This window comes from Amblyomma americanum, chromosome 2, assembly GCF_052857255.1.
Source record: "Amblyomma americanum isolate KBUSLIRL-KWMA chromosome 2, ASM5285725v1, whole genome shotgun sequence".
Lineage (NCBI taxonomy): Eukaryota > Metazoa > Arthropoda > Arachnida > Ixodida > Ixodidae > Amblyomma > Amblyomma americanum.
This window is the reverse complement of record NC_135498.1, coordinates 45323044-45335407: the sequence shown is the minus strand read 5'-3', so window position 1 is coordinate 45335407 and position 12364 is coordinate 45323044. Positions and strand designations below refer to the sequence as shown.

Below are 12364 nucleotides of genomic sequence, written 5' to 3'. Positions count from 1 at the left end.
TGAAGCTGTACCCCTTCCAGGTGCCTCTGGGTCCCCCTCACAGACCTTTAACTACCAGCTGCCGAGTGCCAGAGGTGTTGTCGAAAATGCTTTTGGACGTATCAAGGCACGCTTTAGAATGGTGCTGAAGGGCCTTGAGTATGACATCCACAAAGTCAGTTATGTAATCCGTGCTGCTTGTGTGCTGTACATTTGTGAGCAGCTCAGTGACCGCTGTGATTCAAGCTAGTTTGGTGTGGTGCAGAGCACTGATGAAAGGCGGCCTCAGCCGGTGTGCACAAGCAACCGGGAAGAGACGTCAGGTGTAGCCATCGGGGCGCCCTGGCCAAGCACCTTGCCTTGAGCTAGAATCCAGTCTGTGGGAAACTCAAGAGAAGCTAAGAAGGTCATCTCTACCAAGAGGGAACAGCCCTGAACAGAGCTACACACACATTATTGAAGGAGCAGACACTGGGTTAGGCTCACCTTAAATGGCTACCATTGCACGCACATGATGCACACTCCCTACTGAGGTGAAGGTTATGAGGGTTACAACTAGTGTAATTTTCGTAACCTACATGTTCTTCATAAAATAGTTGTGGTTTATGGAGTTTAACGTTACAAAGTGGCTTGGGCTATGAGTGATGCCGTAGTGAAGGGCTGCAGAATTTTCGACCACATGGGGTTCATTAGCATGCACTGACATTGCACAGTACAAGAGTGTTTTGCTTTACACCTCCATTGAAAAGCCGCCGTCATGGCCAGGCTTTCAGAAAATAGTCTTGCATTATATAGCTAATGTTAATTATTGGTTCTTGTTAAACTACAAAACGAAGTGGTTTGTACCAACTGCTAGTACTCCTTATGACAAACACGGTGGAACTGACAACTGGCTTCTTGTAGCAGCTTTTGTAGCAGACGAAATCGCAGTTTGTAGCAGCAATTTCAAGTTTTGTAGGAGGAAAAATGGCATTTTGTAACAGATATTTGAGCTTTTGTAGGAGGAAAAAAAAAAAACTTTCTTAGCAAAATTTCATGTCTCGAAGCACTTAAATAAAGAAGTCTTGTTTTATTTCTGGAACAGTCAATTGCTCAGGTATTTATGACGACCATAGCCATGCAAAAACAAGCTTCAAGCCCAAATTCAGTCTGAAGTCTGTTCTTTCCTTAAAAAGCTGCAAAGATATGCAAACAGGAGACTTTGCTAAAAATAAAGCCGTTTTTATTCAGATGGACGACATAACGAGATATGCAACAAAGCTATAAAAAATTATACCATTCTTAAAACTGCAAATTTAAGGTACTATTTCTTTTCTTTCCTTGATGACTCCAGCTCGGACAGCTCCACTGCGAGCGAGCCTTCCCTGTCCATTCTTCAGAAGGGCTTGCAACATCTGCAAAATTTTTAGACGGCGCCTTTTCCGAAAAGCAGCTCAGCATTATGAGACATATACTGCGCCATTTCCTTTCCCCCTAAAACTAATTATTATTTATATTATTGGTGATCATATTCCTGGCCAGCCTGATCTTTTCCAGTACCTTCTCTTCATTCTGACCTCTTTCCTGGGTGTCCTTGTCCGGTGCATCAGCCTTCTTTTGCTTGTTTTGCACGTCTCTTCTGCTGCATCTGCCTCCAACCACTGTAGCTTTCACTTCCGCGATACTTTCAGCGCTCTGATTAATCGTTGTGTCATAGGAATGGCAGCTGGATTTCGGCCGAAACGCTGGGAATATGTCATTACAGACCTGAGCCCATTTACAATTTCTATTGAAAAGGACGATCGCCCTCTCAGCACTCGCCAATTTTCACTGAAGCCCCTCTCCAAATGAGCATTGCTGTGCGAGAGGCACAAGTGCTTTTACGAGTGCCGCCAACAAGGGATATTTTCGAGCCCCATCCTCTTGCTTGAGTTCAAAAAATTTTTGCCAGAAGTCATCAAGTCGTTCGGATTGTCTGGCTAATATCTTCTGAGACACAGACTAAACTCATCCATCAGGGCGAAGACCTCGTGAGCTGCGATGACCTCTGGCAGCGATGACCAGCATGGATGAAGATGGACACTTTCTTCGTGCCATTTTCTTTCAATCAGCACACGTTTTGAACAGTGTTGCCGGCAGATGTCGGGTTCCGCGACAGTGAATTTCGGTTTCGCTCTCGGCAGAGTTATTCAGCGGCGTTTTGGCGCAAAAGTAGGCAAAAAATCGATTTTGTAGCAGCATGTAGCAGGATTTCTGATTTGGCGCAATTGGCGCAGCAGTTCCACCACTGCAAACAAACCTTCACCTACATGCAGCCATCTCTGATGAACTAATAATGAAGATTTCATCACTTCCTGTAAACAAATCTTTTTCTTCAAGCAATTTTGCTCACAGATGATAGTAAAATGCCAGCATGAGCTTTCCATTTTTATGATTCATTCTTGTTGAGCACTGCTGTTTACATTGGTTTCATTGCCATTGTACTAACTTTTTCATTGTTGTGTTTGTGTCACATGGTCTGCGTATTGGCAGCTATTCTATCACTTGCTGTTTGCTTATAATTTTCGTGTATAACTGGCCATCGCCTTGCCACATTGCCAATCAGCAACTTGTTGGTACCTTGCCAAGCAATAGAAGCTTTTAATCTTGCACTCCTACTTCTGAAAGCAGAAGCACTTGCTGAGGCCCTAGTTGGTTCATCATAGTTGAATGGCACAAAGGAACAAACACAGGAAGACACAGCAGTGGTGCTTTTTCTGTATCCGTGTATTCCTTTGTTTGTTCCGTTGCGCCATTCAACTTTATTCTGAAAGCAGTATAGTGAATGAAATGCATTCACTATATAGACCTTTCCAACAAGGGCCCCCTGGGTATCACAATATTTTTTCGCTAGGCTGTTGCATGCACCTGATGCTAGCCCAATGGAAGCGGATACCTCTGACCAAAAAAACTGTTGGTACTTACAATCATATTACAGAGAACATTTTATATCTAGTCGAAGATTAAGCAATAGTTGCGAGAAATTTTTTCCTTTTGCTCATGAAGGTAACGAAATCATGTCGGTCACAGGTGGAAGCTTGATATTTTTGCACACATCATCCACACACAAAGCAAACACAAAAATGTGACGCAAATGTGACCCAATGGTGAGAGCTTTGAAAGACTTAGTGTGATAAATTTCATTACATTCCCATCCCAACTCGTTAAACCAAAATACGCTTTCTGTGAACAATTTCATGTCATTACTATTTTGCTGTTATCAAAATTCCCCACTGTTCTATACCCCCCCCAAAGAAAACCAGTTATGTTGCAAGAAAAATATCAGCCTTGTAGCAAACAGTTCCTGGTGAACATGCAACAGCCATTGGTTCTGAGTGGAGAAGCAGGTGGAGTGTTACTGCGAGAGCAGCAGCAATGTACTTGCAACAGACTTGTTTGATTATTGCACTTGTGTACCCCTGCAGTGTATGCATGTGCTCTGTTAATAACTAATACTGCAAGCTACCACGGTAGCCAGCCCGCACAATACAATTCACTGTTTAAAACACAATACAAAACTTTCAGCAGTAAAAGATCTTTCATCTCATCACCTGCTGTAATAAAAAATAACTTTCAGCTGTTCTGAACACTCTTTATTGAGCGAGTCATTATTTTCTTTGTTGTCTAGAAATTTTACAAGCAGTTGCACCATGCTTACATTCATGGCATTCGCTTCCTTCTGGAGGCGCACCATTATCTTGCGCATTTTGTGCGCCTTGCAGTCGGCCTTTGCTGCTGCCTCGCTTTCTCCTTTATGGACGGCAACTAGCTGCTCTACAGCAGATCCTTGTCGCCTGTGGCGGCTGTTTTGGGGTTCCCTTCTTTTGGTGCTTGTGCCAGCACCGGCAGTGCTGCTTGCCCCTGCTGTGGCACTGCTGCTTACGCCAGCACTGGCTCTACTTGTGTCGTCGCTGCTGTTGCCTGTGCTTTGCAGTACAGGTACTGCAGCACTGGCACTGCAAATGGGGGAGCTGGCCACAAGTTGTGAGAGGTCGTCTCTTCTGCTTCCTTCAGGCAGGCTGTCCTCCCGTGACAGGAGCACTTCTGAGCCGTCTGGTGCCTCATTGACGACTGGCAGCTGCACATGAAACATACAAGACAACATGTTATCTCAAAAAAGAGGTTAAATGTGTCCTAATGTAATACAATCATCCACTTCCACAATATATTACAAAAACACAAACTTGTGATGGCCAAACTGGAAAGAAGGCAGCGGTTCAAATTTTTGTTTTCCTGAACATAACTAAATAGATATATGAAGATCCAGACATGTACAGTACTCACGGATTGAAATAGGACATTCGAAGCGCAAGCCTTGCAGTGCCACGCAGGCATGTGGTAAACCACAGGCCGGCTCGTTGGCGGCTGGAAGGAACAATTCTGCTTTGTAGATGTTCTCCCCCTCGCGCCATACCACAATGCACCACCTTTGTTCCATGAGCATCTACGGGCGGCGCTCCATGAAGCGACGGCCACGCGCTCCGAATGTCCTATTTCAATCCGTGAGTACTGTACATCAGCATTCCCTAGCCCAAACTTTCACATGAACCAATGGGTTCAGTTCAGTTATTTCCTGAATACTGTTGCGGAGTGCAATCGCCTTCCTTTAGGTTTATGTGACTCGAAATATTTTGTGAAGGAATTGGAGGATTTTTGTACGGCTCCTAGTGTTGGTGTTGTGATGAATGTTGGATTTTATGTCCTTTAAATAACTTGTGGCTGTTGCGGCTAATGGCTTTATGGCTTTTATAATTGTGTGCCCTCCCGCTTGAACCAAAGTTATGGGTCACAGTATGTAGAAATAAATAAATGAATGAACAGCTGAACAAGACAGCATACCAAGCTGATAAAAGTCAATAACAAGCAATATGTTAAACATTTGCAAGCATGTGGAGCATTGTTGACCAAGGCTAAACCGAGCTGATGAGGTTGAGTTGAACAGAAGTACATGGAAGGTGAGGTGCAAACTCTGGCACGACAAGGCGCCGCGATTTGAAGACACAAGTGCCATTTCTGCTTCCCATTGCCATTAATGCCCATGGCTGTGGGAGTAGCTTACTCCACATAACACCCCCCCCACGTCTGTCCAATGGTTCCAAAGGAAGGATTGCTGGGTTAGTTGGTTCATCATTCAGGGCTTAAAAACAGCATGAAAAATGGTATGATAAAGAATGAATAGCACTGAACCTGCAATTGAGTGTATTTCATGTGAAATGGCAATAAATACAGAAAGCATGCACAAAGAGGTTATAGACAAAAATGCAATACAATACAGATATTACTTATATACTTCGAACGAAGACAGCGCAAAAAAGGACAACCACAGAAGAGAACACGACACAAAGAAGGCTTCTCTTCTGTGGTGGTCCTTTTTTACGCTGTCGTTTATTCCAAGTATGAACCACCAACTAGGCCACCACTATGTTTCATTGAATTACTTGGACATTACAGACATCACATAAAAATTTAATATCTACTTTGCTACTTCCCTTCAGTGTCGCTGTAGAGAAAACAGTTCGCAATAACAGCTTATGCTCCACAGGTTGCTGTATTACTCCACTGTATTCAAGCCCAGTTGCTAATAGAATCAACGGACAAAGATGAGTATCTACAAGAGAGAAGGATGAAGCTGCATGTGCACAGGTGTGAAAGATGAACTGTCATGCAGCAATAGCAATATTAATATATCACGCAAATAAAGGCACCGAAATTCTGGTGCGTACCATAACTTCATCTTACTAGAGACTTAAGTCGTATCCATCCGCAGTGTGTGCCTTTTGACATATGATTCCCACCTGAAAAAAAAAGGACGTAACCTAAACCAGCAATGCATATTGAACTCCTTGTACAACAAAGCGGTCTTTGCTCTGGCATGGTAACATTAAGTATATGGGGAGACAACCAGCTAACTACCAATATGTAGAATTGCTAGAAAAAAACAAGGATTTATGGATGAGCAGTGGGAGTTGCTTGGCTAGTTGGTTCATGTTTCATGACAGAACAACAGCACAAGGCAAAAATGTAGACGTGGAGGCCAGTGCCCATGTTTGTGGGAGTGGTTTACACAACTGCTTGAGTCTGTTCTTTGTTATTTATTGTTGGCCAGCATTTTATAATAAGCATAAGTTCCACACTGAGAAATGAGCAGCAATAGAATTCTGAAGTGATCTGAACGACAGATAACACGCAATGTTATAAATCAAATTACCTCTAAACTTTTCTCGACTCGCCCATCATCATTGATGGGAAGGCAGCCGAGGAAACTGGGGTTGCCAGTAGAAGATCCATGAGACACCAGGCGACCCAGTTGAAGTGCCTGTCCGTCTCAGCTGCCTGGACAAATAAAAATGATGTGAGCTATTAAACGTGTTGCTAAAAAAAGACATTTGAAGGTTGTGATCACATCATTTCTCTCAGTTGGTTAAGCTTCACTGTACACATTCTCAATGCAAGACTAAAATTTCATAGATAAATGTCTAATGCATATGCACAGGTACTGGTGAAATTAATGCATGCAATTTACATTTGCAACGTGGCTAAACTACATCCTGCTAGTTGCTGCTTTGCAATTAAAGCCACGACTGTGCATTATGGAGCTATTGTCATTCTAGCAATATCTTACTTGGTTAATTCCGAGATTTATTTCTTTCATATACCTTTCCCAGGCTGCACTGTGTATACTACTTCACGAATGCTGCTAGTACACAGTGAAGCCTGGTAAAGAAATATGAAATAAATCTTGAAATTCAATTCACTACATTGTTGCTCTAGCAGGTGGCCAGAAATAGCGGCGCGTACAGCAATGTTGTCAACGCTGCAGCTGCAACGCTGCAAATAAAAACGACGAACAACACGTGTGTAACGAGGAAGACGAAGTTTGCATGCAACGCCGTGCACGCGTGCACGAGCGATGATTCAAAGTGCTGCGTATGCTGCTCCTGCCTGAGGACATTACTCTCGAGTCCTTACTACCTCAGCAATGCATTCTCGAGATCGTTTTCGACACTCCAGAACTGTGCGACGACGGCGAAGAGAATCGACGCGTTGCTCCAGCAACAACACATGCTACTGTAGCACATGCGAGGCTCACTTAAGCAGTTCAGCTGCACTATGAAAACAGCGCCAAGAAATGATGGCACGAGCATCGTTCGGTAAAGGTCGCACTTACCGTATTTCTTGTTGAGGTTTTCCATTTTCAGCTTCACTTGTTTGCTGGTGTATGGGCCTTGTCCCGGCGGCAGCCCGGCGTTCAGTTCCGCTACAATCGCAGCATATATCCGAGCGTTGCGCGTGTTACCGTATCAGATGCGTATCAGGGCCGCGGTTGTTAAATCAAGCCAGATGACGCAACCCGGGGAGGACGAGTCGTTCGATGTTCTGCTGCTACGGGCGCCGCCATCTTGTCGGTTAAGGTAGCAAACGGAGGCACGGAGGTCAGCAAGCTCGGTTTGGGTAACTGTGGTTAGGTGGCGTAACTGCAGTTGGTTAAGGTCGCCCCGTGTAAATGCGGTATTAGTCATCTTAGTTTACAGAACGCTCATTAATAGGAAAGTTCGTTTTTTTTTTCTGTTCCTCCGTTAGTTCTGCATCCGTACGCTAAACATTCAAATATTTAATTAAAATTGTCATTTAAAACAGTTCAACTTCCAAGTTTTTGCGACGCGTCTTGGGCAAAAAGTAATATTTATTTTACAAACAGGATGATATAGTGCTAATGGCTGACAACAAGAAAAGCAGTACCATATACACTTTGGACGCGCTAATGTGAAACGGCAGAACACCGCCGATCGGCACCTCAGCAGATAGTGGCCGCGCGCCCTCACTCCGGTCATTCGGTCTAAACATAATTCGGTAAAATAGTGACTGCAAAGTTGGCTGCCCTAATGAGGGTTCCCACATATTCTTTCTTGAATTTATGCCCCACTGATGGTACGTATAGCTTGGCCTTTAGAGCTCGACAACGTGCATCACAACAAATAGCAGAGCTGGCGACGCTAGCGCAACGGATAAAGAACTGTCCGATAAAGAACTGCGTTTCCTTGATGAGAATAGAAAAACGTGCGCAGCTGGTCTTGTGCCACTGCATGTAGACCTGTGCTCAGGAATTGTCATTATCGCCAACCTGTTTTGTGTATCTGTCTTTTTCATTTGAGATTGGTTGCCACTGTATTTAAGTAGTGGAAATCGCCTCAATAAAAACCAGTTGTAAGTTCAGCGCCGTGTCTGTGCACTTGTCTCGCCCTTAGTCCCCTGCGCTGCTGAAAAACAATGTCACACCAACTTTCCCAAGCTTCCACAGTATTAGCGCAACGGGATGACACAGAGCCAAGGGTGTGACATTCCCGTAGAGCCAATGGGGACGATTTTGAAATGCGACGGTGGCGGTGCCTGGGAGTTGGCGGTAAAAACATAAATTGCTCAAAACTTTGCTCGCTATGCTTGCGCCGGTCGCTGTCGTCTGCTGCCACTGCGCTGCAGCGTTGCCCGCGGCGGCACTGGCGGCGCAGACGCGTTGTGTCATTGACTCCAGCCGCGTTTGCTGCCAGATACCAGGATCGCTGCAATCGTTCCGACCGTGGCGACACTTATGGCGCGGACGCGCAACTTGCAACATGCCACAGCACTGACAGAGCTGAGCAGACGAGGCTCCGTAAGTACTGTGTGTAGCGAAGTTCTTCCGTCTGCTAGTGTGGTCCCATAGCGATGCAATGGGCCCCTATTTTTGAAACGTCTTTCGCGAAGACTTTGCTGTTCTCCTAAAAAAGGCAAGAACGTCGAAAAGACAAAATGCTAAGCGGAAAACGAAAACTAAAGCTGAAAAACCGTGCTGAGGTCCGATTTCATGCACTGCCAAAGTCTGACTTCCGGGACATGCCGCCTAACTTCCGGTGATTTCTTTCGGGAGCACGATGCGGCATCCAGCCCCCTAGTTATAGTGAACTAGAACATACCCAGTGGCGCGACCGCCTCCGACGGAGCGTGCCTTGAGCGGTAGAAAGTTGCGGCGGCGCTACAGTCGGCCGCACTTGAAAGCGCGTCAGCCTTCGGGCCGCTGTTCTGCTAGGATAAGCGCTTCGTGTGGCGTTTGATGCGGCTTCAGTTTACTACCACAGTGTGTTATAAGAGTAGCCAGGGCCAGACGTTCTTGCATTTGCTTTCTGTTTCTTGCAGCTTCGTTTTACTCATGTCAAGGCCCCGATACTGTCGTGGGAACAAGTTGTAGTTGTGCTGTCAGGCTGGAAACAGGCACTGCATCGCATATCGGTTTTCCCGCGCGTGGTTGAGCTGGATACTTGGGCGTCTTACATATGGCTAACTTCTATCTGTGACTGATGGCGCACTCCGCATAAAATACGTGCCTAATTGCGCATATGTCCTCTCTTTTGAGCGTCTTCAATGACAAAATAAAAAAAGTCTACTGTCTAGGTTCAGCAATAATCATAGGCCTCAAAACGAAAACGCATAAAAAAGGAAGCTTGTCGCAGGTGTAAGGCAATGTTGGTATACTTAATTGTTTCCTTAATAGGACCATATTTGGCAGAAACTTTCAAATTCACTGCGTTATTTGCGCCGAGACGGCTTTTTACGAACGCAACACACTCGAATGCCCTATATTGAATACATGCATTCCTGGTTTAATTGCTGGTGTAATTTTTTTCTTACTTCTTTTTTAGATCTTTGCTATCGGTATACACAAGCTATTTGAAGAATCATATCTACAATAATGAACAGCACAGTTGTCATATCCACCAGTGCACTTTTATTTACGCAACATATGCTCACTGCATGTCATAGTTAATCATTGTTCAACAGATTCAATACCCTTTCATAGTCGACTTAGTTTTAAATGTTGGTGAGACTTCCTGCGTGCTGCATCCCGGGCCTTATTTAAGCATTTGATATAAAAGTGCATTCGCGTATCCAATCATACTTGCTGTTAGTGTTTTTCTGTGTTCATCGCATCCGACAGCTGCCATATCTTTGGTATGTATGACAGCCAGTATATCCATGATGCTGTCTCGGTGGAGCTTGTTACAGCTAAAACACAATGTAAATATGCCCTCAAGGTCAGTAATAAACTTGAAAAGTTTCACGGAGGGATACAATAGGCCACCGAAGAGGCACTTGCATTTGCCTTTGTAATTTGCAATTGTGAACTGTGCTGCATCCAAGTTCCTCCCTTCTGAAGAAGGGAGTAGAAGATCGTTCGTGCAGTCACTTCGACTTTAAGTCCCACTTCCTTAACACATAACCAGCCACATAATAGATGAGTCCTGAGTCACTTTTTTGTAGGTTATAATCGTGACTCTGTACAGGCATATCATTGATTGCAGATTCTGCTCCTGCCAGGTCTCCATTGCTGAGCAGCACATCAACCAACTGCTGTTTATGGAAACCTTCTCGTTGGTCCTGTACCGTCAAGAGGGAATTCAATACTTCACTAGCTACATTTGCACCAGGAATGCTCCTGGCCAGATTATAATAGCTCAAGCAGTTAACTGTGGTCAGGAACTGCTGATGGGTTGGATGCGCATTGCAACCTGATGATTGCCTCACGATGCCGAACAAGTTTTCAATTTTGTCTTGGCTAAAACGAGATGTCATGATATAAGTGTATCCTACTTCGGAACTAAAATATTTCAGAAGCTCTAAAGTGCTGTTGATCGACACTCTGAAGCCTTCCGCTGTTGAGGAACTTAAAAAGTGTTTTGTGTCTGCATATGTTTCTCCCACTGGTTTAAGAAATTTAAAAAATCCTCAAGCTCTCGTAATTTCGGCGAATTTGGCTTCAGGGCTTCGGCAGGCAAGCGTGACGTCATGATTTCGATCAGTGACTGCATTCTCCTGCACAAGAAAACAAACAAAACATAAATAAAAATCAAGAAGAAAACAGTTTCCAGTGAAAATACCATTAGACTGAAAACTTAAGGATGGAAATCATAGCAATAAATTTAAGCTTCAAAGACACCTCCGAAGCATCAGTTCATATATAGGTACATTTTATAAAAATTCAAAGTACAAACCTGAAAAATTTTTGTGTTGCATCAATTTTTTCACAGTTGGTTTCTACTTGTGCCTTGAAGAGCTGAAGGCCTCTCAATGACTCGGAACTGAATAAATGAAAAGCATGGGCGACTCTCATTTTTTCAAAGTCGTTTGGCTCAAGGTGTGTCCTAGTTAGCCGAGGCATTGCCTTCATGGTGATAACAATTGGAGTAAAGCTCGAAAGCTTTCCGAAGTGGCTCCAGTCTGCAGTAAAAGCACATACTTAGTAGCTATTAAAAAACTTGCATATAATATGCAACTGACAAAAATGCACAAAATGCTCTTCTCTAACCCAGAAGTATGCAATTACCATTCCATCTGGTGTGTTGAAGCTTGTTTGTCGCAGTCTATTGCGAATATTTTTCACCAAATGAGGAAAATCGGAGAAAAAATGGAGGAATCTTGTATCGTCAACTGGGTGCGTCCTTTTTCCCGATATTTGCTGTGGATTTCCTTTTATCCCCATTATTTTCCACATCTTGCGGTTCCAGGGTGCCGCATCACAAGTTATGTAATCAACAATTAATCCTGCTTTTTTCTGCTAGCATGACAGCTTCGAGAATGATTTTTGACAATAAATGTCCTTTCACATTGGTGTTTGTCGCAAATGTGCCCAAGATCTGGGTCCACCTTCCAGTTAGAGGCAGAAACAACACCACGAGGCCATGATTGGAAAGGACATGCTTTCCTCCTTTTGGTGTGTAGGGCCCGAGATCGGCGAAACCAGCAACTTTACCCGCTGTGCCAGCAGAGAGATGCTCCGAGAGTTTCATCTCGTCAATTACTAAGCCCCCATGGCAGTTGAAGGGGTCCATCCCTGATGTCTTTTGTTTTAATGTTTCAAGCATCTTTTCATTAAATCCAAAGCTACCCATGTAGTTTGACATGTACTTCCGTATTGTCGTCTTTCCTGGAAGTACTAAAATGTTTTGTCTCCGAATGTAATCGTAGAGCTTGGGACTACGCATTTTTAGCAGAATACTCTCGAGCATCCATTCCTTGTTGAAATTCATTCCTCGTGTGTTCTTTCGCTTCGCTGCCTCAAAACATTGCCTTACAGCTAGTTGCGGCTTTGGAGACAAGTATTTTAACCTGTCTTGCAGAATTTTCTTGCTTGTGGCTGCAGTTTCATTTTTCATCCTTGAAATGCTTTCGCTCAAGGTCTCAACTTTGGATTCTAGCCTCTTGATCTTCATATTTGCAGCTCGGAGTCGGCGGGACGTCTTGCAACTAGGCTTGGGAACCTTTTTCTGCAGGCGACATTTTCTTGTTTTCAGAGATTGACGTAGATATTTGCAACGTAAGCGAGGTTGCCCTGGAA

The 12364-nt window shown here is 44.1% G+C and overlaps 1 protein-coding gene across 4 annotated transcripts; it reads right to left on the bottom strand.

The window, feature by feature from the left end:
• Window positions 1-1469: 1469 nt before the first annotated feature.
• On the bottom strand, window positions 1470-7435 carry LOC144121149 (uncharacterized). 4 transcript variants are annotated; one of them, XM_077654143.1, is made up of 4 exons: window positions 7166-7435; window positions 6206-6330; window positions 5737-5792; window positions 1470-4075 (listed from the first exon to the last, which is right to left on the bottom strand). In XM_077654143.1, exons 3-4 carry the CDS (start codon window positions 5779-5781, stop codon window positions 3545-3547), a joined length of 576 nt encoding a protein of 191 aa, XP_077510269.1. In that variant the 5' UTR covers window positions 5782-5792; window positions 6206-6330; window positions 7166-7435; the 3' UTR covers window positions 1470-3544. The 4 variants fall into 4 exon arrangements, 3 of the variants coding, with proteins under 3 accessions (XP_077510269.1, XP_077510270.1, XP_077510271.1); XM_077654144.1 differs by having other exon boundaries at window positions 6206-6326; XM_077654145.1 differs by having other exon boundaries at window positions 3569-4075; window positions 5721-5792; window positions 7166-7432.
• Window positions 7436-12364: the final 4929 nt, after the last annotated feature.